At 42.9% G+C, this 27,528-nt stretch overlaps 1 protein-coding gene across 3 annotated transcripts in view; it reads right to left on the reverse strand.

Moving 5' to 3' along the window:
* Zzef1 (zinc finger ZZ-type and EF-hand domain containing 1) overlaps positions 1 to 27,528 on the reverse strand; it is a 130,897-nt gene that overhangs the window by 50,933 nt on the left and 52,436 nt on the right. For 2 of the 3 annotated variants that reach the window (XM_029484135.2, XM_021176147.3), the window contains exons 13-29: positions 25,454 to 25,666; positions 24,293 to 24,393; positions 22,864 to 23,033; positions 20,668 to 20,801; positions 17,868 to 17,938; positions 16,620 to 16,734; positions 12,350 to 12,509; positions 11,525 to 11,646; positions 11,303 to 11,425; positions 10,400 to 10,566; positions 10,238 to 10,319; positions 9,586 to 9,787; positions 8,319 to 8,467; positions 6,475 to 6,715; positions 3,720 to 3,799; positions 2,452 to 2,545; positions 1,045 to 1,507 (exon numbers count right to left, since the gene is read on the reverse strand). In XM_029484135.2, coding sequence (XP_029339995.1) covers positions 1,045 to 1,507; positions 2,452 to 2,545; positions 3,720 to 3,799; positions 6,475 to 6,715; positions 8,319 to 8,467; positions 9,586 to 9,787; positions 10,238 to 10,319; positions 10,400 to 10,566; positions 11,303 to 11,425; positions 11,525 to 11,646; positions 12,350 to 12,509; positions 16,620 to 16,734; positions 17,868 to 17,938; positions 20,668 to 20,801; positions 22,864 to 23,033; positions 24,293 to 24,393; positions 25,454 to 25,666 — 2,687 coding nt within the window. The remainder of the gene's footprint in view (positions 1 to 1,044; positions 1,508 to 2,451; positions 2,546 to 3,719; positions 3,800 to 6,474; positions 6,716 to 8,318; positions 8,468 to 9,585; positions 9,788 to 10,237; positions 10,320 to 10,399; positions 10,567 to 11,302; positions 11,426 to 11,524; positions 11,647 to 12,349; positions 12,510 to 16,619; positions 16,735 to 17,867; positions 17,939 to 20,667; positions 20,802 to 22,863; positions 23,034 to 24,292; positions 24,394 to 25,453; positions 25,667 to 27,528) is intronic. The other variant, XM_029484134.2, reaches the window with a different exon arrangement.

Genomic DNA, 27,528 nt, shown 5'->3' on the forward strand with positions numbered 1-27,528 from the left:
CGACTGCTCAAGGAGCTTTGTGTCTTTATTTCCCTAGGGAGGCAAAGCTTTCATTCTTAGGGCAGGAAATTCCTCACTGATATAGGTCTATGATCAAATAATTTTGTCAGAAAATATTAAATCCTAAATTTCTTACCTAAAATATGAAAAATAGAATTGATTGGTAGTGTTTTTAAGCCAGGTCGGGTAGTTTATGCCCACATTACCAGTACTTAAGAAATTGAGGCAGGGGGATTGCTGAAAGTTCCTGGTTAGTGTGGGCTGCAGAATAAGATTTGTCTCAAAAAGCCAGAAAAGGAAATGAAGAAAAAGGAGGAAAAGGAGGAGGAAGAAGAAATGGAGGAAGAGGAAGAGGAGAGAAACAAGGAGAAAAAGAAAGGAAGTAAAGAAATATTTCTGTTTTTAAAAAATCCAGTCAAACATTACTGAGATTTACATTATATACAGTAAAGTATACAGCTGGGTTTTTTTTTGTTTTTTGTTTTTCCTAACACAAGGTCTATCTACAGCATCTTTGGCTGTCCAGGAACTCACAGAGATTCACCTGCCTTTGCCTCCCAAGCACTGGGATTACAGGTGCATGCCAAGATGCCCAGCTACACTCTTTCCTAAGACAGGGTCTCATGTACTCTAACTCTTGTGCTACACCTCCCAAGTGCAGGAGTCACAGATACATCACCACACAACGTTTTAACCTAGTGCAGGAATCCAATCCAGAGCCTTTTTATGCTGACTGAGCACTATACCAATTGAGGTATATGAAAAGTCCACAGTGTATGAATCTTATATTTCTTCAAGGAGAAAAAAAAGACCCAAGTTTTTTATCCTGCATATTCTAAAACAAGTCTGGATGTACCTACCATAAGTATTATTGGTTCATTTTATTTAATTTTTTTATTTAAAAAATTTTATATACTATATTTTGATTATATTCTTTCCCCTACCCCTTATTTGTTTGTGTTAAACATGAACTTCAAGCCTTTGACTAGACTGGGTACCTAAGACTTGAGAAGGGAAAGTTCTGGAAGAAAATGACTGGCTCACCTCTCGTGTGAGAGTGACTGGTCTTTAATGAAGTCCATGACATCCTTCAGCACCGGGTATTTCTCCTTGACTGTGGGGACTGGCCTGGTCTCCTCCATGGATCTGAAAGAGAGCAGCCGGAGTCGCCCTCGGGTGAAGGGAGGCCGCCGGGTGGGTGTGGATGGTGATGAGGGCTCTTCAGCTGTGGACACTTCTGCAACAGAGGGGCCACTGCTAGGTAGTAGCTTTGGCTGGATCTCTAAGCCAGGACTCCTGTCACCTGCAGCTGGGGTGGCTGCTTCTGTAGGAGATCCTGAACCCTGGAAATGTTCTTCCACCACAGAGCTTGTCCTCTGGCGTCTATCAAGTGGCTGGAGATGATCAGTTTCATCAACAGGTACCAACTTGTCACAGTTTTCTTTTGAACTTTTGCTCATGGGCAAAAATTTCAGTAATAACAGACTTTTTTGAATACATTCTTTTGCTAAATGAAAACAAATGAAGCAAAACAAGAAAAAATCAAAGTTAAACTTACAATCTACTTTTGGAGAAAAAAATGATCTATTTAAACTTCATGATTTATGGCAAGAAAAGCCTTCATAAATGCTGTAACATGTGCATCTACTGACAGAACCTTATCTTAAGATAAGGTCTTATCTTACAGTACAAATCAGGATTTTGCCCTTTCAAAAGTTTGTATAGGAATGATTGATTCAAACACAGATAGAGATAGTGTAGTAGAAGGACCTGCCACATGCCCAATGCTCAGCCTCAGTAATCAGCTGTTAACTCTCAGCCAGCCTGGTCCCCTACTCCCTTCTCCCCAGTGGTTTCCAACAGCTTCCAGGCACTGCCCATTCATCTGTAAATATTTCGTAACACTAGGGCTTTAAAGCACAGTACGACCAGGCTGGAGAGATGTCTCAGTGGTTGAGAGTTCACACTGTTCCTGCAGAGGACCAGAGTCTGGCTTTCAGATACACATCAGGCAGCTTATAACTTCCTGTAACTAGTTCCAGAGGCCCTGACACATGTTATAGGCACTGCATTTGTGCACATACCCACATGCAGGTGCACATATTATTTTAAAACAATCTTTAAAATTATCACAGCCATAATAGTATTTTAAAAATTAATAATTATTTCATTTCCATGGCTAGTTAATGTGCACACATTTTAAAAATATAACAAGATATAGCTTAAAAAGCACTTAATATTTCCTAAAAGAGAAGCCATTACGAAGATGCTTCAATTGAAACATGTGGGTGAATAATAACTCATCTCTGGCATCTGCTCCATATCCCTTCTGACTTCCCTAGGTTAACAAAGCTCAATTAAGATAACCTGGCGGCAGGTGAAGCACCTGCTCCCAGGTTCAGAAAGGAAACGCAATGGCCCAGCTGTGGTAGCTGTTACTGGTACACTCACCCAGGCTCTCTGGGTTCACCTCTGCAGCTTCCAAACCACGTTTTTCTTCTGACTCATTCCCCAGGCTCAGCAAGGACTTCTGCTTCATCTCTAACTGGGAAGATGACAGAAGCCACACAATTAAGCTGTCAGAGTAGAAAGTGCAGCCACAGAAAGCTACTTCAAAGGCGCATGGTGCTGAGACAGTGGAGGACATCCTAGCAACCCCCCACACAGACACAGGTCCGAGCTGTTCTTCTTTAAGAGACTCTGAAGTAAACGAAACCTTCATCACTATGTGGTATCCGAAAGAAATCTCTGTGATTTCATTATTTTAAAAATTGAGGACTAGAGAACCATAGCTCAATGGCAGGTGTGAGGTCCTACATTTAATCCTTAGAACCTCACAACTACACAAATAACTAGAACACTGCTGTTGGAGGGGCCTTTCTTTAAAGCCAATAGTATAGACAAATCGTATAGTGGGGTTTTACTAGGGTTGCATATCTAGTTTGCTGCAAAGGTCAGACAAAAATCTGAAGTCTATTCTAACCTGAATACAACAACACTCCCAAGTGATACACCTTTCCAGAGAAGGGTATTAAGGACCAGCCCCAGCAAGGGTCACACACACACACTCACACACACAAAAGACTTAAAAAAAAAAAAAAGCATATCTGATGCATGCCTACAGTCTTAAAAGAGAACAAGAGCATCTTGTCCAGATGTCAGCAGTCTTAGGTTATACCAGAAATACAATCTACAACATATCTAGTCAACTGCTAAACCCTTTTAAACAGAACTATTTGTGGTAGGTGACTTTCTCAGATACTCTTTGCCTTTCCATTTTAATTAGAAGTGCTTTGTTTCTTCTGTAGATATTCTTGAGTGGTGGCAGGCAGAAGGATTAGAAGTTCAATGCCAGCCTCAGCTATATAGGGAATTTGAGGCCATCCAGGGCTACAGGAATCCCTGTCTCAAACATGCACGCACACACGCATGCCCGCACCACAAGAAAGCACACACAACCAACCAAGAGACATTTCGTTCTTCCATGTTACTGTTGCAGAACCAATTCTGCAATATGCCAAGGGTCTTTCCTCTCCCTGAAACAGGCACAGTACCCAGAAGCAGTCTTTAGAGTTATAAAGAGTTACTCAGCATTTTCAACACTTATTAAATTATGATCTAAGGACTCTAAATTTGAATCTATTCATGACTCTGAAGTTAGTTTATTACAGTGGGAAAATCTAAGGCATGTCCCAACTTCATGGGAAGGAAAGTCTTACCATCCATATTCGAATCCCATCTGCCAGGGAATACACCTGAGAGAACTCCTCAGTCAGGGCTATCTTGCCACCGCTGTTAACTAGGGAAAGAAGAAAGGAAGGGATTACATTTAGCTGGCACATGGGCTACTGGCACATAAGCTTCTGAGCCTCACCTCCCCTGACACACACTGGGGATGGCAAAAGAGGAAAGGCACAATGCCTACTGCATCCTCTGTGTCATTTCAATCTAATCTCACCCAAACTAATAATTTCTGAAACAACAGTAGTAGTTAAGTGCACAAATGCAGAAAAATAAGACAAAGTATACCAAAAGTTAAAAAAAAAAAACTTTAATACTAAAATTAAATTTAGAAAACTCAGCTGAGTGGTGGTGGTGCATGCCTTTAATCCCAGAACTCAAAAATCAGAGGCAGGCAGATCTCTGTGAGTTCAAGGCCAGTCTGGTCAACAGAGGGAGTTCAGGACAGCTAGGGCTACAGAGAGACGTCCTATCTCAAAAAACAAAACAAACAAAAATCTTTGACATGTGACTGGGCAGATGGCTCAGTGAGTAAGAACAATTACACTAGTATAGGAACTTTGGATCTCCAACACCAACATAAAAAGTGTGTATGTCTATGTAAACATGATGACCCCAGAATTAGGGGGGAAGAGATGAGAGGCTTCCTCAGGTAGCCAGCCAGCTTGGGCAAGAGTTACAAAAATACACTCTGACATGGGAAGCGGTTTATGAAACAAAATGATCTTATATTTAAAAGACTACCTTTAAAGCATGGATGGTTAAATATATACACACATGAATATATTTAAGGCTAGGTAGATATGCAGAAAAATATTTGAAGAGGTACTATGAGATAAGACTGTAGTTCATATTACTTTAATTTTTCTTTACTTTGTAAGTATCTATAAGAATGTATATAATTTTTCTAATTATCAAAATACCACCCCCCCAAATTAAAAAAAAATCTCTTAAATTTGCTTCTTCTCATCAAAACCAAAGGCTAATATCCTACATGAGAGTAAAGCAGGCTCTCCATCAGGCAGCGGGGGTGTACTGCTGGGAAAAAGACATGGTCTTGGCCCTCATGCTGTTTTCCTGACTCAGAAGGGGTCACAGCATGGTATCATGGAATTAAGGCAACTCAAAAAGACTAGTAATAACACAATTTGTACACAACAATGAGGAAAACAGTTACAAAGACCATTTTCAATGTAGTTCAGTTTTGAAGAACTTTTAAATGGTTCCTAGGTGTGATGTTTGTATCATAAAGACAGTAGCCAAGGACCAGGAATAGTAATAACTGCAGGGGCAGGCAGATCTCTGTGAGTTTGAGGCCAGCCTGACCTATAGAAAGTTTCAGGCCAGCCAGGACTATGGAGTGAGATCCTGTCTTTAAAAAAGAAAAAAGACGGTTGTAGAAAGAACTAAGACAAAACTTGCCCCTTTCAAACTGGTAAGGAAGGCTAGGGATACAGCTCAGTATACAGAGTGACTGCCTCGCATTACAAGGGCCTGTGCTTGATCCCTAGCATCTCAAAACCAAAACAACCAAGGAAAGATATTCTAGAAATAACCTGTATATACCAGGATATTTCTTGTTCCCTTCCTTGATCAAACGGTTCTTATTGCAAACACATATGAGGTAGATACATGATATGAACACTCTCCCATCTTAACATCTTCTGTGTTTAGCTTTTGACTCATGGGGTCTTCATCCCTCTAATTAAAAAGTCCCTTGAGTAACAAAAATGGTTCAGCTTCCTTACTATAAAAACACAGAATTTCTTTCCCCAAAACATGCAGATAACTGCTTACCCATTGCTCAGTAAAGATATATATACACTTCCATGTATCATTCATGGCTTAACATAGTTTTACTTGAGTAATTTTTAAAAAATACGTAAGGCTTAAGGAGTAACTTAGTTATTTTGGCAAAGGGGAAATAAAGCGAGAGCTAAAGGACTGAGCCCCACAGGTTCCAGTGACCATGACATGTGTCAGGGCAGAGGCAGGCACATGCTCTAATATGGGAAGCATCTGCTCCTGCTTTCTGTATCAGCACTCAAAAGACCATGAACTCTGCCAGAGTGCTTGCCAGGGAAACCTAAACCTCAGCTTTCTGTAGGGTTTAGGACACGTTTCTCTGTATAAAGATGTAGAGGCCCTCCCTCCTTGTGGACAATGATGAAAAGAAGTAGAGAAAGGCTGTCTGAGTATGCTGGAGCTGGGGCTATGAACTATGTTTTCTTTCAATTAAATTTCTTGGCACTTTTCAATGGGAATTGTGGATAAAGTACCTGCTAATTTTGCAGATCATAGTTACCTGACACATACTGTAAGATGCTAAGAGCTAATTATAAATTAACCATTAATCAATCTCTCTCTCTCTCTCTCTCTCTCTCTCTCTCTCTCTCTCTCTCTCTCTCTTGTTTTTTGTTTGTTTTGTTTTGTATTTGTGAGACAGGGTTTCTCTGTATAGCTCTGGCTGTCCAGGAACTCACTTTGTAGACCAGGCTGGCCTCGAACTCAGAAATTCATCTGCCTCTGCCTCCCGAGTGCTGGGATTAAAGGCGTGCGCCACCACGCCTGGCTTAACCATTAATCTCTTAACTGGCAAAGTAGAACTAACAAAGTTAGGTTACAGATATGGGCTAATATCTTTAAATATTTCTAGATCCTCACTTAGATGGGCCTTCTTAAACTTTAGTAATTAGCCTTCAGATCAAACATATTCCCTGTAATATGAGTTACCATATTTTTGCAGCTTCTCATATAAATCTGGAGTGCGATACACCAGAGCGGCAAAGGTGGCGTTCACAGCTTGATCAATAGTGGAACCAGCAACTATATCTGTCTTTGGGGCCTGTTTTCTACATGCCTGTATGAATCCTTTGAAAAGTTCTGAATATGGCCCACAGAAGTTCTGAGCAGGCTCTGACTGGGCAAAATCAAGGAGAAAATGGCGGCAGGGATCATCAGGGATGTTCTTGACCTAGGAACAAGAGAGAATCCATCACATTTAACACATTCATTTGGAGAAAAAAGTCCAATGAGCACCTACTAGGACAAAGCAGAAGTAAAAACAGGGTGCATGCTCTCAAGAAGCTTAAATCTATTTGGGAGACCAGACAGATGTACAGGTTTAAAAAGTAAACACAAATAAAACCTAAGAGCATCAAAACTATCACTACCATAAAGCAAAAGATCACCCAGTGCCAAATACCTAGAGGGGAACCCAGTGCTGAGAATTCGCAGGGCTCCTGGTAGGTCAGAGTAATTAAGAAAAGCCTCTTGAAGAACACAGGCTTAGGGATGGACACTAAAGTAAGGGATGCCTTGGCCCTGAGACACAACCATTCACAGAGGTTAAGAGTCAGCGGGGAGACTGACCTGGCCTGAAGTCTCAGCTGGGGAGTGGTGGGAACTAGAGTCAGATAGGTAAGGTGAAAGGAGACTGTAGAGAGCCTTGACTGTCACACTGAGGAGTTTAGACTTCACCCTGTGAGCAATGGGGAGCCAGCCATTAATGGTGCTTGGCAGTGGAATGACAAGATAATGCAGTGATTAGAAATAAAAACAAAAGAAAACAAAAAAAACCTTGGTATGTCTGGATGTAATAATGCAGGTGCAAAGAGAGGGCTTGGATAAAGATGAGACAGAGGGAAGCGCAGAGATGCACATAATAAGGAAGAGTCTACAGGGCTTGTAGCTGACTGCATAGAAGGGCAAGAACAGGGCAGTAATGAAGAAGGTTATGGAGCAGTGGTTGAGGTCTGGGAAAATAATGACCACTGAACACTCTGCTGGGGAGACATTCTAGTTTACACTTTGGAGGCAGGGTGTAGAAATGGAAATCCATAAGAGAAGACTAGAGTCTGGAAAAGAAAGTGCCAGAGGGATTATGGGATTATTCCCACAGGTGGGACAGTAGTCAAGGACTAAAAAGATGAAGTTTTGGGTGAGTATGGGACAGAAAAGGAAGCCTGAATACAGCCAACCCTTTAGAGGACGGGAAAGGACAACAAAGCAAAAGCAGTTAGTGAGAAAAGACACTGAGCCATCACAGACAGGAGGACTGGGCCTGAAGGGTGGGCAGCAGATTTTACAGAGAAGAGAGTGTGGACACTAGAAGAGGAAGAGCCACTGGGTTTGGAAATAAATCATGGGGTAACTTGGGAGGGAGAAAGAGAGTGGAGAAGAAGGAGGAAAAGAGGAATGGGAAGTGAGTAGAGACAGGGAACAAACCTGCTCCATATAAAAAATACTATACACCTAACCCAAGTGCTACTGTTTAGTGGAGGACAGGAGACAGCAGTCATCTAAAGTGTGACCCTGCAGGCACTAGAAGCAAAGCCCCCTGTCTGTGAGGGAAGACTGAGAGAGAGTCACTGAACACAGACGATATTTCAACAGTCATTCATTCTACACTTCCAGACACAGATTGTATTCAGGTCCCTGTTGACCAGTTAGGATAAAAATAACAATTGCAGCTTCGGCCTCGAGGAGCTGGCAGCCCACAGATATTTATAACTTAAGGCAGTGGATCCGGGGCACAAACCCCCACCCAAATACAACAGTGTCAGAACAGTAAATACCTCCTTCCCATCCTTGTGTGAGTGAGTGGGCCAGCTTGCTTCCAATTCCAACTCTGGACAAATCTGATGCCTGAAGACAGGTTTCCACAATGGAGAGTTCAGGACTGAAGTCAGTTTTGCCTGGGATATTGCCATGTTACTGCCTAACTCTGTAGAGAAAGGGCAGCTCATGAGAGTTCTGGTCTTAATACAAAAAAAAAAACCTGTGAGTTGACAAAGAAACTTTTAGAAAAAAAAATGGAGGAAATTCCCCTATACCTCTGAGAATGGAACTGAGCCACCTCATGAGCACACACCGAGGCTCAGCCTGAGAGTAAGTCCTCACTGCCGGGAGCACAGCAGAGACTTGTGTGCTTGCTAAGTGGGAAATGTAGTGTGAACCACCTCCCTGGCCTGCTGGGGCCAGGTAGGAATACTAATCATAGAAAAACACTCACCATTTATACAGTTGTTTTCACACAACGTAATTAAACATTCATCCTAGGCATAATTAAACACAGAAGCAAAGTCTAAGTAGGTATAAAGGCACTGAGCACAGTCATATTCAGGTGTGAGGAGAGAGAGGTTTTTATTGTTCTGGGTTTGTTTGTTTTCCAATATGTCATTTTTCTATGACATTTTACTTTTACAATGGGAAAACTTATGAAAGATATTAAAAAGATAATAAAATAGAAAAAGATTTCCTGAGACAGAATCTCATTATATGTCCTTGAACTCGATATGTAGACCAGGCTGACCTCAAACTCAAGAGATCCACCTGTCTCTACCTCCTGAGTGCTGGAATTTAAGGTGTGAATCACCAGGCCTGCAAACAGAAAAATTTGTTCTGTAAGTCTTATAAAGATTTATTCCAAATCTTTGATGAGCTTAATAACAAGTTAAATTATTTTAAGACAAAGCCATTATTTCTGTATCTGCAGACAACATAAATATTCACTTACAGGGCACAAAGTTATTTGATCCTATATCGCTGTTCTGGTTGGAGTATACCTAAATCTATTTACAAAATAAACATCACCATGCTTGCTAAAACCTGGCTTCTTGCCCACTTGTCCTCCATGGACCGAGGACTGAGTGGCACCTCTGTGATGAGGGCTGGAGCCTAAGTCAAGAACCTTCCAGACAATGGTGTCAAGTGTGTAGTAGAAACTGACAGGGAATGTTGTCAATGCTTTGCTCTGTCACTATGTGAGGACCGCCTATAAGAGTTCCACCTTGCTCTTTAAAGTGGTTCTGAAGAAGGAAGGAGACAGGGCTGTGGACTTACGATGCACTGACTTGAGTGCCATGCACTGGGAAGCAAGGCGCCCCATCAGTCGGGAGACAAGGAGTTGCAAGTCCAAACCCCAAGACACAGCAACATCAGGCAGACCATAGGCAGTGACAGTGAACTTGTAGCCCCACTCATTGTTACTGCTGTCAGAATGAAAGAGGAACTGCAGCCGAGGGCCATCCTTAAAGGTCACTTTCTAGAGACAAAGGAAGTCATGTGGTCAAAGAGATGGCAGGGGGCTGCACCTCAATTGTCAGCAAGCAACTTGAAATTTAAAACATTTACAAAGGGGTCTCTATTTCCAGAAGTCTAAACTACTAAAGGACAAATGTACAAAGGTGCAACTAAGCCCCAAAATTCATAACTGCATTCATAAAGAAGCAAAATGAGGAGAACATGGCTACTGAGCTTGGCAAACCTTGAGTGACCACCTGTCGGCAACCTTCCCAGCCAGTGACCATGCTCATGTAGGTCTCTGCTCCCAACCTCCTGCCCAGAGACCAAGCAAAACTAACTGGGAGCTGGATTCTGGGCCCTTTTCCTAGCTCCACTGGTCAAGAATGACAGTTCTACTGTTCCAAGGACTAACAAAAGGAGAAAAACTACCAAAGGGGGTACTTCAATTCCTTCTGGGAATGCCACTCACCTTGGGCCATTTATAAGTCCCAACTTTGGTGTCATAGCGTGTCTTCCCACCTCGAGAGTCAGTAAATTCCAAATAATCGTACCTGTGAAGACACAGCTCCCATTACTTCCTTTGCTTGTTTCTGACCCCCTGTTGCTTGAGAAAGGAATCCATGCGTCTCACCTTTTCTCAGTCTCACACCTCTCATCAAATTCCACCTCAAAATAAGTTGCCCCTGGGCTAACAAAGACAGACACTTCATGGCAGTTATTTTCATAGTTGTGGGTGGATTCCTTGGTCCAGGTATGCAATACCACAGGCTGCTCCTGCTGCCAGGTCTCCACATCCAACTAGGAAGACAAAGGAGTCAGAGAAAACTGCTCAAATCACTCTCTCCCAGCTGGTACAACAGACTGCTTCTCAGAGCTGTGGGAGCATGGGCTCTAATAGCTCTGAAAGACCACTGTGCAGGGCTAACAGGCTTGACCTTGCAGTCCATACAGACACCGAGACCTGTTCACCACTCCATACAGCACACACCTACTTTTACCATATTCCAGAGGCTCTGTGACCACCTTCTGTCTTTAGCTAGGATAGAACCATTTCTTACAAATGATTACAGTATGACCTTTCAGTGGAGAAAAGAACAAAAACAAAAGCAACAAAGTCCCTGAATTTGAGAGTTTCGATAGGTTTAACATTCTTATTTGGGACTATGGCATATCTGAGACTTCTGCCCTCTTCTCTGACTCTTTTAAACCTACTAAATGAATATGTCTTTTCTATTGCCACAGGGCTGTTGTGGACTGCAGACCATTAAGAACATTGTATACTGAAAAATAAAGAAGAGACTTCCAAATCTAATTTGTCTTTGAAGCCGTCTAGACTTCAGCTGAGTATTCACTGCTATGAACTTTATGTAATTTCATATGCTATTAGTTGCATAGCTTCCTTTGGGTCTGATTTCTGATGCTGATGCTGACAAATCAACAAGGGTCAGCACTTACTACCCTTGTTGGAAGAACTGATCTACAGTCACCCTCTCCCAGGAGAGGAAAATCAGGTTCAAGGGCCACCTTGAGTCACCTTGCTCAGGCCTCCTTCAGGGTCACTGCACAGCTTCTTCAACAGCTCTGTGAGGGTGCTGAACTCTCTTAGGAGTGTGCAGTGGGACACGTCTAAAGTGCAGAAGTCTAGCAGGAAGATGACCTGCAGGGGAATGAATAGAGGGCTTAGTATACACTTCAGACTATCTCTGGGCTAAACACCCCTCTCTGCTAATTACAAACAGCCCCCATTTTCTCTTACCAGTTGACGAGCTGCCATGGAAAACACTGAATTGCATAATTTTTCTACTATGGTCTTTCCACTATACTGTGACAAAAGGGACTCCAAAATCACTCTCATGCTTGCCAGAAACTGCCCCACATCTACCAAAAAACAAAGGGAGAAGTTAATACTTGATATAGGAAAAACATCAGTTGCTTAATTGTCATCAAAAATGAAGCTATAGAGCAGTGGTTTTCGACCTATGGTCAGTTAAGACCATTGGAAAACACATATTTATGTTACCATTTATAACAGTAGCAAAATTACAGTTATGAAGTAGAAATAACAATAATTTTATGGTTGGGATCACCAGGACATGAGGAACTATAGTAAAGTGTTACAGCATTAGGTCAGTTGGAAACCACTGCTCTAGAGGGATACAGAAGCTAGGGGTTCTGCATCAGACGAGATTGTTAGACGTCAGGCAAATGCTTCTGAGAGAGATAACAGTCCAGATGTCAGTAAAGGTTGATATTAAAGTGAGTTATGCCTTTGTTCCTGTTACTTTTCAGAGAAATGGAGATAACATTTCTCTAAGTGAAGCTATGCCAGTCATGGAGGCACATGCCTGTAATCCAGCACTATGGGCCTAAGGCAGAAAACTGTGAGTCTGAGGTCTGCCTGGGATAGTAGTGAAACTCTGTATTAAAGAAGAAAAAGGACAAAATCAGCCCTGCTAAGAAGGCTGTGACACAGAAAGCCCCATGCATACCTGACACATGAGTACATGAGTTACTGAGGAAGAGCATTCTTGCCAGGTCAAATTCAGAAACCTGTCTGTGGTCATGGATTGCTGACACTCACATTTTTCAATAAGATCCATGGCGAGCTCTTTGGCTGCAGCATCTGTGCTCTTGAGCTGCAGGAAGCACCAGGAGAGCAGGCTTCCTTGCACAGACCAGAACAGGGAGAAGAGTACGGAACCAACTGCCCCATTGGCCCGATTGAGCATCAACAACTCACACTGCAAGAAAGCAGACAGAGTGTCCAGACAAGAATATTCAGAGACATCTCTGCCAGAGTGACTGTCGCTAGAAACAAACAAACAAACAAACAAACAAACCCCAAACCATGGATATAGCGAATAGTCAACCCAGTAGCAAAGCAAGAAAGATTGCTTTATAAGAACGCCCCTCTCCACACAGTTTTCCTCCATAGGCCATCTGTTTCTGCACCCCAAGGACCCTTCCCACTGCAGATCTCTTCCTGCTCTTAGATCTTCATATCTTCTCTTTGTGGCTCTTCCTGGGTTTTTTGATCAAATTTCTTCTACCCTAAAATAACTTCATCTTTCTATGGACTGTCTAACCACCATCTCTGTTCTTGAAACTTTGAAGGGGGGTCACCTGACCTCTAGAGATAAAGTCTTATACATAAGATCAAAAGTGTATTTATGTTGGCACCATTATGGAATCAACTTCACCAAGCTAGAACCAAACCATTTATTTTTCTAAAGTAAAACATAAATGACGACATGTCATAAAAGCCATTGGACACAAATGAAAGAGCACATATATCAACATTAATGAATCTCAAAACCAATGCTCACTAAAGCAAATATGTCACAGAGGATTGCATGCATATGATTCTGTAAGGCAAAGCAAACACTCTATATAAAAATAACAAGGATAGAAAGGAAACCAGGGAACCCAAATGAAATTATGTTGGCTCCATTTAGAGAGGAGAGAGAAAACTAAGCCATCAAAGAGCTACTGGCAGGGAGCCTTGACTTCAGTCAGACCAGTCTTAAATAGAGGTGTGTGTGTGTGTGTGTGTGTGTGTTCCATCCATCTATCCATCCATCCATCCATTCTCCTCGTTCTAAAAGATACCTTTTATAGCTGGGAATTTCTGTACCCACTTTTAATTCTGGCACTAAGGAGGCAGAGGTAGGTGTATTTCTGGCAGTTTCAGACCGGCCAGAGCATGAGGCCGATTTGTTTGTTTATTTATTTATTTTGGTTTTTCAAGATATGGTTTCTCTGTGTAGCCCTGGATAGCCTGAAACTCATCTGTAGATTAGGCTTGATCAGACTCAGAGCTCACCTACCTCTGCCTCCCGAGCCAGCACACGTGTGTCTACTCTTTGTAACGGATGGGAAGCTGAGTTGGTTCAGTGGTTGAGATTGCTTGTTGCTCTCGCAAAGGACCTAGGTTCAGTACAATCATCCGTAACTCCAGTTCTGAGGAATCCGATACGCTTTTGTTTTTGTTTTTATTTTTGTAACAGGGTTTCTCTATGTAGATTGGCTGTTCTAGAACTCACTATGGAGACCAGGCTGGTCTCAAACTCAGAGATCTGACTGCCTCTACCTCCCAAGTACTGGGATTAAAGGTGTGTGGCACCAATACCTGCCCCCAATATCCTCTTTGGACCTCCAAGTGCACCAGGCATGCATGTCATGAACAATACATACATCCAGGGAAAATACTCACACTCATACAATAAAAAAATAAAATTAAAAAATGTAAAAGTGCCTTATTTATTGTGGTTTTGCTTCAGTCTCTCATTCTGTTGCTTCTGGGGATACTCAGAGGTACCAGTTATCACCTAGAGGGCACAGCTTCTCCCGCCCCTCAGACATTTTGTTCACTCGTGCCCTCACTTTTCCTCCTCCTTGATCTGCAGCTCTCTTGAAATCCTGCCCATGACTCCTTCCTGCTCTTGCAACTGCCTTTTCTTTGCAGAAGTCCTCCAGTTGCCCATAAAGCTGTCCAGCCATAGCTTCAACTACCATAGTGTGTTATATCTTACAGCCCCAGCACTGACTCCTTCTTAGAGTGTGCAGCTTGGCTTCACCTGAAGTTCACACACTGCCATTCCTCTCTTCAAGCACCTGTGCTCCTCATGTATCTGTCACAGGCCCCTTCTGCCTACACTGTCACCATCGTCTCTAGATTTTGTCTCTCCCTGCCTCTAGCATCACCTTCTCCAAAGCGCCTTCCAAGCTCCTCTAGATAGGGCTAGGTGTCTTTCCCAGCCTCTCCCACATGCCCATGCACTGACAGCATGACTGCATAGTGAGTCTGATGGCATGTCTTCTCCTCTCCACTGGGGTCCTCTATTACCATATCCCTTATGCCTGGCTCAGGGCCTTGTACACAGCAGGCATCCAGTGGATACAGGTGAATTAACAGACTTAGAAGAAAACTTCAGGTAATTAGTTCTGACCACTTTTACTAATCCAACTCTACCACTCTTGTATAATCACCAATATCTCAGGGAACTATGATAGCAGCTGATTGATCTCTCCCTAAAAGGCTCAGTGTAATCCAACTCCATCTGTGTGAGCTCAGATGTGTGAGGGCTGACATTGGGTAAGCACTGATCTCCAAGTGCTAAGGCTTACAGGGATTTCTTTGGCAAAAATGCCACCTCATTTCTCTAGCTACAGCTTACAACAAGTGTGATCTTTTGAAAAGAGGACAAGACAGCCCAGCTCTTAGTCCTGGCTCCAACATTTAGTAATTCCTCCCACGGGAAGCACAATCAGCAAAGTGAAGCCTGGTAGAATCCCTGAAGTTCTCCATCTCAGCAGGACTGGGGAGGGCAAGAGTTTAAAGACTCACATCTGAGGAACATACAGGATGGACAGAGGTGGACACTAAGGTGGACACTAAGTGAGCAGTAGCCACCCAAGGTGGACAGCACACATTGGTAACAAGTAGTTTGAGTAAGCTTATAAGGAAGATTCAGGGACAGCAGAAGAGTGAGTCCAGAAAAATGACAGCACAATCTCAAAAACAGACTGACTATAAAGACAGAAATGAATTAGTTTGAAGACATGGTAGTTAGACAGTGGTCAGCCTCAGTGAAGCTGGGACTACTGGTGACTCAGTTAGACTACATGCTCAGTAAGGGCTACAAGAGAAGGGAACTGCCTATTAGTTTACTACTGTAGATGGTTTTAAAAACAAATTAGTAACAGGAAAGCACTAACAACTGGAGGAGATAAAGGCTAGGATGTTGCTCAGTTCACATATCAGTTGCCTAACACACATGAAGCCCTGCATTTCATCCCCAGAAGTGCATACATTGAGTGTGCCGTCACATGCCACCTATAATCAAAGCACACAGGAGGTGGAAGCAGAAGACTCACAAATTTGAAGTCATTCTCGGTAAGCTAGTCTGGGTTAGATGAGACTGCATTAAAAACCAAAAACATCAAAAACAATGAATTAAAACAAACAAACAAACAAGCAAACCTAAATAAAGACACTAAGCTCAACCACAAGATATAATATGAGTCATTCTGAAGACCACATTTCCAAACACCTCCAGGCTGGGGCTTAGACGATTCTCCCACTATAAGAGCTCCTGGAAACCTTGGGTTACTAGAGTGAGCCAAGGAGGCTTTCTCAGAGCCTCTCCCTAGGGATTTGAATGAACAGCATTGGGTGGGACCTGGAAACCAAACTTCTGTCAGGCAAGACTTATTTGGTAGCAGCATGGGCTACATTCTAAGAAGCACAACATATAAATTACTACCATCACAAGATAAAGAGATTATAGTGTCAGAGTTGATAGGGCTGAAAATTCATGAACTGATCTTAATTAAAAAAAAAAAAAATCAAAGAAGTTTTCAGAAAACAAAACAAAACAAAAAAATCAGATCTTAGCCGGGCAGTGGTGGCACACACCTTTAATCCCAGCACTTGGGAGGCAAAGGCAGGTGAATTTCTGAGTTTGAGGCCAGCCTAGTCTACAGAGTGAGTTCCAGGACAGCCAGGGCTACACATAGAAACTCTGTCTCGAAACAAACAAACAAACAAACAAACAAACAAATCAGATCTTGCTGGGCTCACTGACCAATACTACTGGGCACTTGATGTCCATCCCTCTGTTCACAGAAGTCTTAGCACTCTTTTGTTTTCAGTCCTTGCTAAGGTAAACAAAAATCTCTTAATTTGTTTGCAGGGGCTGGCTGGAAACCTCTGTGCACAGGTGAGGCAGCCAATATCAAAGTGTACTCATATTGCAAATGAGGGCTACAAGGAAGACATGGTGACTGGCATAACCACACTCCTGAAAGCAGGACAGAAAGACCACAGACAGATCACTGTCACTAGGTACCTCTCGAGCAGCAACAGAGAGGAGGGTGTTCATGACAGCCAGGACTTCACTGGTGTTCATGGTGGCCAGGTCACTCTTCTCAGGTAAAAGCAGAAGGCCTCCTGGATCCTTATCACTGAAAGGACACAAACGTGTCAACATATGGGTACAGGCTGGGGATTTTCATGTTTTCTACCTTGAAGGTCCCAAAAAGAATATAGACAGATTTCAATGTCAAGGGTCAGAAAGACGGGTTGTGCTGTCCTTTCTATGCAAATCCACTAGCATCTTTGACACCAACAACTCTCCAAGTCCTCCCAGCTCCTGCCTATCTTCTTTCTGCAAATCACTATTCTGTGCTATTTTGCAGGTATGTGTGTGTGTGTCTGTGTGTATGTGTGGGTGTGTATGTGTGTGGCTGTGGGGGTGTGTGTGTGTACATGTATGTGGAGGTTAGAAGATAACCTTGTGAACTGTTCCTCAGGTACTGCCCACTTTGTTTGCTTGAGAAAGGGTCTCTCATTGGCCAGGGATGTGCAAAGTTGGCTGGCTAGCCAGCAAGCCCTAGGGATTTCCCTTTCTCTGCCTCCCAGCACTGGGATTACATGTCACATCACCATTTCTGTTTTGCTGTTGTTGTTGTTTTTGTTTTTAATGTGGAGTCTGGGGATTGAGCTCAAGTCTTTAAAGTGCAAGGTAAGTACTTTGCCAAGTGAGCTATCTTCTCAGTTCTTCCCAGGTCTTTTTTTTTTCTTTTTGTTTTTGTTTTGAGACAGGGTTTTTCTATGTAACCTAGGCAGACCTGAACGCACTATGTATGTAACCTGGGCTGGCCTTAAACTCTCAGAGATTCTTCTGTCTCCACTGCCTGAATGCTGGAATTATAGGCATGTGCCACTATGCTGTTTTGTAGTTAGTTTTTAAGTAGTTACATTTATAGATTTAAATATAAGACCTGATCCTCCTTAAATTACAGTTTTTACCTTTAAAATTACCTTAGAAACCAAAGCACTCAGAAGGGATCCACAGTGGATCCAAATATAACTAACTGTTTTTATAATGACTGTGACTTCAAGTACATCACTATTCTAGTCACTCTTAAACCTAGGAAAAACTTCAGAAACTAAAGCTTTTTAGATTAGCAGAGAAAGCACAATTCCAAAAGACATGAGAAGATATGGATATGATAATAATAATAATAACAACAACAACAACAAATAATTTTTCAAAAATCCAAGGTATTTGACAAATAAAGAAAAGTAAACTTACCTAAAATATGTGCAGAGTGAATGGAAAGTGAGTTGCAGAGACTGCTTGCGTTCATTCTCAGTGACACTCTTCTAGGAAACCAGAAACTGTACATTTAGAAAATCAACTCCATAACATTCTTGAGACCTTAGAGCCATACAGAATACCACAGAATACCACCACCCACTGGACCATCTCAAAGCATCCAACTAAGCCAGTAAGCAGCACACCTTCAAGACCTCTGCATCAGCTCCTGTCTCTAGGTTCCTGCCCTGTTTGAATTCCTGTCTGGACTTCCTTCAAGATAAACAACAATGTGGAACTGTAAGCCAAATAAACTCCTTTCTTCCCAAGTTCTTTGGTCATGGTGTTTCAGCACAGCAATAGAAACCCTAAGACCTATTGGTACCAGGATAGTGGGGTATTGCTGTGATGGACCTGACTATGTTGTTTGGGGAGGATTGTAGAAGGGACTTTGGAACTCTGGGCTAAAAAAGTCGTTGAGTGTTCAAAGCTTGGTGAGCTGTTCAGGGGAGCTTGGAAGATAAGAGTGTTGAAAGACATGCAGATGATGGAGGACTGGCTTGTGACATTCCAGTGAGAAGTTTGAGAGTCACTCAAAGACTCTATTGGGGATGTTGAATATTTTGAGTTAAGAATTTGTGGTTCCGGGGACTGGTGCGATGGCTCAGCAGGTAAGAACACTGACTGCTTTTCCAAAGGTCCTGATTTCAAATCCCAGCAACCACATGGTGGCTCACAACCACCCGTAATGAGATCTGATGCCCTCTTCTGATGCCTCTGAAGTCAGCTACAGTGTACTTATGTATAATAATAAATAAATTGTTAAAAAAAAAATGTATGGTTCCAGTCAGCAAGGGCTGAAGAATCAGCTGTGATTACCAAGAGACCAGACCACTGAAGTGAAACCTTTGCTTTCCTGGGACAATTAATGCTGGTCAGCTAGAGCTAAGAAATTAGTAGTGATTAAGAAAAGACTAGGATCATTGGGGTAAAATCTTCTGCGGAAGTATTTCCTCAAAAGTCAGCACACAGAAGCTGTGTTCCAGAGGGGGCCAAGTTGTACCTTGAAATGGCAGCTGAACTTGGTAATATATAAGAATCATCCAGGTGGTACTGGTTTTGAAGGCATAAAGAAGTCATGAAAAGCAACCAAGGCTTGGTACTTTGAGAGGCCAAGAAAGGTTATTGGAGAAGGAACAGACTCAGTAGCAGCTGAAGGCCAGAACTGAAGGAATTATGGAGAGAAGCTGAGGCTTAACACCAGATGAAGAGGGACCAGCAGAGGCTATTGGTGAAAAGTGCAGTCCAGTTGCAGCAAGAGACCCTAGCATTTTAGAGATGGCAGTACCATGGGATGACTGCCAAGAACAGCAACAAGTATGGAGTGGAGTCAGCCTGAGCCTAGGAGACAAGCTGTGTGTGCTGCAGAGGACAGAGCCAGAGACGTGACCCGAGCTCTGTGGAGGAGCCTGGAAGATTGTGAGTGAATCCCAGTATCAGACATTGGGCTATTTATACACTTGGAATTTGGGTTTGTTTGCTGTGATGGTGACTGTGCCCTGGTTCTTCCCTCTTGAAGTACAAAAAAGTATTTAACTTATTTTTGATTTTTTAGGAGCCCATAGTTGACTTTGAATTTTTAAACAGATTTTGGAATTTACAAAGACTCTGGATTTTAAAAGAGACTAAATATTTTAAAGAGACTGGATTTTTAAAGACTGCAGGACTTTCAAATTTTGGAATGCTTATGTTACAATGTTGATATTCATGTGTGATCTTGGGGATGAACAAGGAAGGAAATGTTATGGCTTAATAGTGATCCTAAACACCAATTTCTATGTAAGGCACTAAGGGAGATTCCAGAGGATTTAAGACCTAGGCCTCTGCTTGGTACAGTACAGTTGGGAAGATAAGAGATGGTCACAATGAACACAGTTGCCTTATGAGAGAATTGTTTAGCAACATAAAAATTAGCAGTGCTTTTAATTCATGATGGTGTAAAGTGAAAAAATAAAACAAAACAAAAAACAAAAACACCCAACCTAATCCCTCTCTGAAGGGATGAACAGAGAGAAAGAAACAAGGCTGCTTTGCTAAAAGACACTAACACCATTCAAGTGGCCAAATGCCTTCTATGTTTCACGTGGGGCACATGCTAACGACAATGACGACGACGACAAAAACAAAAGTAATTCATTCAGCTACCTGATGAATGCTTCCAGCAAATAAATGCAAGAGTATTTGGTATAAAATGTTCCGTTTGACACTATAGTGCTTTTAACTATGAAAAGCACCTTCTACCCTGGTACTGAATCTGGGGGGCCCTACGAGGGTAAGAAGAACCAGCTGAGGAGTCAAACCTCATTAGATTTTCTTCAGTCATATACTGAGATAGTTATGAATAAAATTGGTCAGGGATTTACTTCAAAATGACACTGCGTGGGTGTGTATACTGAAAAGTAAGTGAGGTATATCACAGATATACCTCAAGATTAGCCTGAGTGTGCCACGGTCAAAGTTAGGTGATGAGGATTCACTATGTTGTTCCTTTAAATTTTTCTCATAATTTGAGAAAGAAAAGATAAGAATTCGATTGTGGGCAAGTCATAAGAGTGGAAACTACACTGTGACTAAGCAAGAGAATAAACTGTGAAATCCAAATTGAGCACAGTGCCTGTCCTTTAAAATCTCACACAAAGCTCTGCATATAGTGAACACATCAGAAAATGCTGTCATGTGTTTAGAGAAGATAAAGACTAACTCAGTCATGGAATCCACACTTTCAGTACATAATTACCATCATGGTGAAGAGCTGGTTTCTCCGGGTCTGTCGATCAGGAAAGAAGATGGCAGCCCCATTGAGAAGAGTGTTTCTCACTTCTTGTTTTAGGATCTCCATGGGCATGGAATTTCCATTAGGTCTATCTACCACTAGTGAGAAAGAACAATGGATCAGCTCTAGCACCTTCCTTCTCTTCCTTAACTAACCTGGTTGCACATCACTACTCCCCACTTGTCCTTTATACCAGAGCAGACAATTTCTTTGTATAGGTTTAGCAGTATAGGCAAGTTAGTTTTTATTGACATATGACTAAAACAAGTTTTTATATCTTGATTTCTCTGTTCTCTTGAGACACACTTGAGATAAAGACTTAAAAGGTTCTCAGATATGGCATGTGCTTCATCCTCAACTGTTATTATAGTCTTTCTCTCTCTAAGGGCCTCATCCAGAGTCTTGAATGGCATTGAGGTTGAAAAGTGTGAAAGTAATTACCCTCAATAAAATAGAACTGTATCTAAAACTAGGAGGAAGTGAGCTGTATAAGAACAAACCCTCAACTCAAAACAGTAATCCAAAAGGTATCAAAAATTCTCCTGTTGTGACAGGAATATAAATCAGATGGCAGAGTGCTTGCCTAGCATTTGTGAAGCTCTGGGTTTGAGGCCCAGGACTATATAAAAATGAGTTTTGTGAACAAGAAAAAGATCATCCTGAGTAAGGTAACCCAGACCCGGAAAAAGAAACATGGTATGCACTAACTTCTGAGTGGATATTAGTCATAAAGGTCAGGGTATCTATGCTGCAATGCACAGTCCCAAAGAAGCTAAGTAACAAGGAGGGCCCAAGGGGGACACTTGAATCTCACTGAGAAGGGGAAATAGATTAGACATGGGAGAGTGGACAGTGGAGGCAGGGGACTGTGTCAGGGAGGGAGTGGGAATGAAAATAGGAGGGATGAGGTGGGGGGAGGATGGAGGGAGAAAGTACAGGGAAACAACTAGATTGGCAGTGGGCTAGGGGTTGGGGGAATCTCTGGGATGAACTAGAAATCTAGGACAATGGAAACTCCCAGGAATCCATGAGGGTGACCCTAGATAAGACTCCTAGCAATGAGGGATTATGGACCCTGAACAGGCCATCTCCTGTAACCAGCAAGACTTCCAATGGATAGAATGGGACACCAACCCAGCCACAAAACCTTAGATTCATAAACTGTCCTACCTACAAGATGTGCAGGGATAAAAGATGGAGCAGAACTTGAGGGCTGGGCCAACCAATGACTGGCCCAACTTGAAACACTCATGCCATGAGAGGGAGCTCACCCCTGACACTGTTACTGAGACTCTGCTGTACTTGCAGACAGGAGCCTAGCATAACTGTCATCTGAGAGGTCTACCCAGCAACTGATGGAAACAGATGCAGGGACTGAAAGCCAAACACTAAGCAGAGCTTGGGGAATCCTATGGAAGAGGGGACAAGGATACCACAAGAAAACCTACAGAATCAACTAACCTGGGTCCATAAGGACTCATAGAGACCGGGCCGCCAACCAGAGAGCATGCATGGGATGGACCTAGGCCCTCTGCACACATGTAACAGTTGTGCAGCTGGGTCTTCACACGAGACTCCTAAATCAGGAGCAGGGGATGCCTCTGACTACATTGCCTGCCTCTGGATCCCTTTCCCCTAACTGGGCTGCCTAGTCTAGCCTCAATAGAAGAAGATGTGCCTAGTCTTACTGCAATTTGATACGTCAAAGCTAAATGATACTCATAGAGGTCTCACCTTTTCTGAGAAGGGGTGGGTGGGGGAAGGTGAGGTGAGAGGGAGGGACTGGGAGGGGAGGAGAGAAGGGAAGCTGTGACCAGGATGTAAAGTGAATAAAAAAACTTTAAAAACCCTGAGTATTGTGTTATAATTCCTATTCCTAGAATTCCTATTGCTTATAATTTCATTACCCAGGAGGTAGAAACAGGAAGATTATTCTCAACCACTTAAGTGAGCCAGAGGCAAGTTGGGATACATGAGACCCATTCTTAAGGAAAAAAAGAAAGAAAAGGAACAGAGGAAGGGAGGCAGAAAAGCAGGTTCATGTCCCACAGCGCCAATCTATTTCTGGCTCACATAATCACTAGACCTTCATACTTCTATAGTCAATTGGCTTATAGTCACCAGTGCAAAGTCACATTCAAGGCACACCCCAGCACCTACCATTACATAAGTGTGTGTAGAGCTCCTTGGCAGCCTGTATTCTCTCAGAGCGCTGCGCTGTAGGTTTCTCTTCCTCTGAGGCAGCTTGTGGGTCACCCTGCAGCACTGAGAAGCAGCTCTGCAGGAGCTTCAGCAGAAGGGTCTGTGCACAGATACATTCTTCCCTTCGGCTGCAGAGGACAAAGACCATCAGAGCAGAACAGCAGGTACCGTTTACCCTCCCTCAAGAGAGCAGGCTCAGTAAAGGAACACCAAGCCAGAGGAAGCTGGAAGGAATACAAGGAACACTGCCAGACACCTGGAAACAGACCCCGTCTGAATGCCCACTGGGGAAGGAGGCATATTTCTGATTTTGTTACTTCACCTGTAAAATGCGGAGACTAAACATGTCCTTCACTTAAAAGGCTGTGATCAGAACAAAAGAGTCTTAAACTTTGAAACTTTTTTCCTGATTCTGGAATATTTGCACATGCATGCATGCATCAGAGGGGAGGGGAAATGGACAGGAGAGAGAAGAAGGCTCTCTTGGGAGTCAGGGTCCAAGCTTAAACATGAAATTCATGGAGTTAGAGAGATGGCTTGCTCCAGAATCATAAGAACTGGCATTCAGGTCCCAGTGCCCTTGTAACAAGCTAGGCATACCTGTGAATACAGTAACCCAGCTCTAAGGTGTGTGTGTGGTGGTGGTGGTGGTGGGCACAAAAGACAAGAGGATTTCTGGGGCTTACTGGCTTCTAGCCTAGCTAAGAAAATGGGATATCCAATGTTCTCTTCTGGCCTCTATATACACATAGGTCCACATACCCACATACATGAGCATAAACTCATACAAACACATAAATAAACAAATGGATAATTTTTTAAATATGAAACTCATTTGCTTTGCGTACAATTTTTTTTTCAGTGCTGGGGACTGAAGCCAGGGCCTTGTGCATGCTTACAAGCACTATGTTACTAGAGACTGAAGCCAGGGCCTTGTGCATGCTTACAAGCACTATGTTACTAGAGACTGAAGCCAGGGCCTGCGCAGACTAAGTAAGCACTGTGTCTGTGGCTGGATAACTATTCCCAGCCATACAGTATTTTTAGCTCAGCTTGCATTTTGACTGTGATTTGTGATATGAAGTGAGATGTGGAATTTTCCACTTGTGGCATAAAAACATTTTTCAATTTTGTAATTTTGAATTAGAGATGTTCAACCTACAAAACCATAATGTCTAACCTGTTTATCCTATCAGCTGTGAGGACAGTCAATAAGGAAATGGTTGAAAAATGCTTCCTAAAAATGTTATAGAAATTTGAGGGCCATTTTCAATAATCGAATCTTTCAAATCAGAAGAATACATACAAGAAAAAAAAGTTTAGAAGGAAAAAAATATCTATTTCAGCTTTGCTTATGATTGTCACTTTATAACAAGTTCTGACCTACTTTTGCTTTAATTTACTGTAAAACTTCCAGAAGATCTGCAAATCAAGACCTGCAAAGTCCAGGAAAGACTTATATTTTAAGCCACCTTCCTTTTGCTGCACCTAAAAATTGATAAAGACAAGAAAAAAAGTAAAATTAAAAAATATATTTAGAGAAATATTGAGATGTATCATTTACTTGCTATGGTTAAGAAGTGAGATGACCCACCTGAGTGAAATTTTCATACAACTCAGAAATGTGCGTGTATGTGTATCTGTGTTTCTATGTACATGTGTGCCTAGGTGCATGTGTGTGTCTGTGTATATGTATATGTTTGTGTCTGTAATGTATCTTTGTGTGTATCTATGTATGTGTGTCTTTGTGTCTATATGTGCACACATGCATGCAAATGTATGTAATACACACGTGGCCACAGAGGCTCTCTGACTTCTTAAACATCAGCCTAGCTTTACATGATAATGGTGCCCAGCATTATCCTGACTTCCCTACATGTGAGCTGCACATCTGTTGTAACCTAGCTACTACCGCTAGGCCTCTCTTCTTTTTTGCTGTGATAAGAGTTCTTAGTGAACAGAGACCCAAACACCATCTGTGCACTGGCTCAATAGCTTCTTGTGCAATGAAGAGAAAAGAAAGCTAAGGGTGGACACTGCTATACACACACAAGTTTTTCCCTGAAGTACTCCACAGTGATGGCAGTACGACTCCCTTGAGTGAACTGATACAATGATTTACTAGTAACTGTAAAAGTCAGCATCAAACCCCAAATATTTAAAATTAAAATCCTGATAGTTTAGTCACTTTAGTAAATGAAACTCCCCTCCAGATAGGAGAAGTAATTTTAAGACTTAAAGAAAGATCTCATGATGCTGCTGTGTTTGCCAACCCTGGGCAAGCACAAGTAGGGACAGTACCATGTGCCTGCAGGTCTACTCCAGGGGACCTTACAACAATGGCCACACACCATGTGGTATTCCACAGACTGATGCCAAAGTCCACTCTCTCCATCCTTTTTGTATTATCGTGCAGTAAAATATCTGCTATATTCATCAATAGTGCCATCACTTCAAGAGGGGCTAAGTCTCAAAGGTCACCCACTTCCCTTGACACTGTCAGTCACTTCTCCTAGGGGAGTGTTGTATAATAATGGAAGAAACCTACCAGGTCATGGGCAAGCTGCTGGATGAACTGCAGAGTCCTAAGAAGCAGGGTGGCCCCATGAATATTCTCTGTGTCCCTTCTACAGTGGGCATAGAGGATGCTTTGTTCCGCTTCTGCCCTTCCAGGCCGGTGGTACCCACTGATGCTCAAGCCTTGCACGCCCAACCGTTCAGCTGACTCCTGGCGGGTGCAGAGGAACTTCACCATCAAGAACTAGAAAGGATAAAAGAGAAGGACTTGGAATCCCTAAGTACAATGAAAGAACACTGAAAGGCCTTTTTAGGAAAGTTCTTCTTGGTTTTAACAAACATTTTATAAAGCATCATCATGCCCAGTACTTGGAACACAGAATAAATTCAGTATCTTCGGCCAACAGAAAAAAAGACAAAATACAGAATAAGTCAGGTTTTGTTAGGGTCATACCAAGAACAGTGGCCTTCTGAAAGGCAAAATTCCAGACACGAGTGAGAGAAGTATGTTTGCTTTTTAAGACAAAAACCATATATTTGATGAAAAGTGCCCTAAGAAATCACTTCAGTGATCCAAGCAGCACATGCAAGTCACGCACTGGAAGCAACGCTATGCTCTGCTCTCTGCTCTGCTCTGCTCTGTGCTCTGCTCTGCTCTGCTCTGTGCTCTGCTCTGCTCTGTGCTCTGCTCTGCTCTGCGCTATGCTCTGCTAAGTGCTATGCTCTGCTCTGTGCTATGCTCTTCTCTGTGCTATGCTCTGCTCTGTGCTATGCTCTGCTAAGTGCTATGCTCTGCGCTATGCTCTGCTCTGCTCTGTGCTCTGCTCTGCTCTGTTCTGTGCTCTGCTCTACTCTGTGCTATGCTCTATTCTGTGCTATGCTCTGCTCTGTGCTCTGCTCTGCTCTGTGCTCTGCTCTGCTCTGTTCTGTGCTCTGCTCTACTCTGTGCTCTGCTCTATTCTGTGCTATGCTCTGCTCTGTGCTATGCTCTGCTCTGTGCTCTGCTCTGCTCTGTGCTCTGCTCTGCTCTGTGCTCTGCTCTGCTCTGTGCTCTGCTCTACTCTGCTCTGCTCTGCTCTGTGCTCTGCTCTGCTTTGTGCTCTGCTCTGCTCTGCGCTATGCTCTGCTAAGTGCTATGCTCTGCTCTGTGCTATGCTCTGCTCTGTGCTATGCTCTTCTCTGTGCTATGCTCTGCTCTGTGCTATGCTCTGCTAAGTGCTATGCTCTGCTAAGTGCTATGCTCTGCGCTATGCTCTGCTCTGCTCTGTGCTCTGCTCTGCTCTGTTCTGTGCTCTGCTCTACTCTGTGCTATGCTCTATTCTGTGCTATGCTCTGCTCTGTGCTCTGCTCTGCTCTGTGCTATGCTCTACTCTGTGCTCTGCTCTGCTCTGTGCTCTGCTCTGCTCTGTGCTCTGCTCTACTCTGCTCTGCTCTGTGCTCTGCTCTGCTCTGCGCTATGCTCTGCTAAGTGCTATGCTCTGCTCTGTGCTATGCTCTGCTCTGTGCTATGCTCTTCTCTGTGCTATGCTCTACTCTGTGCTATGCTCTGCTAAGTGCTATGCTCTGCGCTATGCTCTGCTCTGCTCTGTGCTCTGCTCTGCTCTGTTCTGTGCTCTGCTCTACTCTGTGCTATGCTCTATTCTGTGCTATGCTCTGCTCTGTGCTATGCTCTGCTCTGTGCTATGCTCTACTCTGTGCTCTGCTCTGCTCTGTGCTCTGCTCTGCTCTGTGCTCTGCTCTACTCTGTGCTCTGCTCTGCTCTGTGCTCTGCTCTGCTCTGTGCTCTGCTCTTCTCTGTGCTATGCTCTACTCTGTGCTCTGCTCTTCTCTGTGCTATGCTCTACTCTGTGCTATGCTCTTCTCTGTGCTATGCTCTACTCTGTGCTATGCTCTACTCTGTGCAAATAAATCCAAGTGTTGCCAAAGTTAAGCTTGGGGCAAACTGCTCCCTAAAGGGAAAGTTCCTCTCATAACAGTCTTGCTGTCTTATTTCCAGTTTTACATTGTAGTTATTTATTTTATACATGTGGCCACATGTATCTCACAGTGTGCTTGTAGAGGTGAAAGGACAAACTGAAGGAGTTAGTTCTCTCCTTCTATGTTGGT

The sequence above is a fragment of the Mus caroli genome, unplaced genomic scaffold, assembly GCF_978045245.1.
Source record: "Mus caroli unplaced genomic scaffold, Mus_caroli_1 scaffold_13, whole genome shotgun sequence".
NCBI lineage: Eukaryota > Metazoa > Chordata > Mammalia > Rodentia > Muridae > Mus > Mus caroli.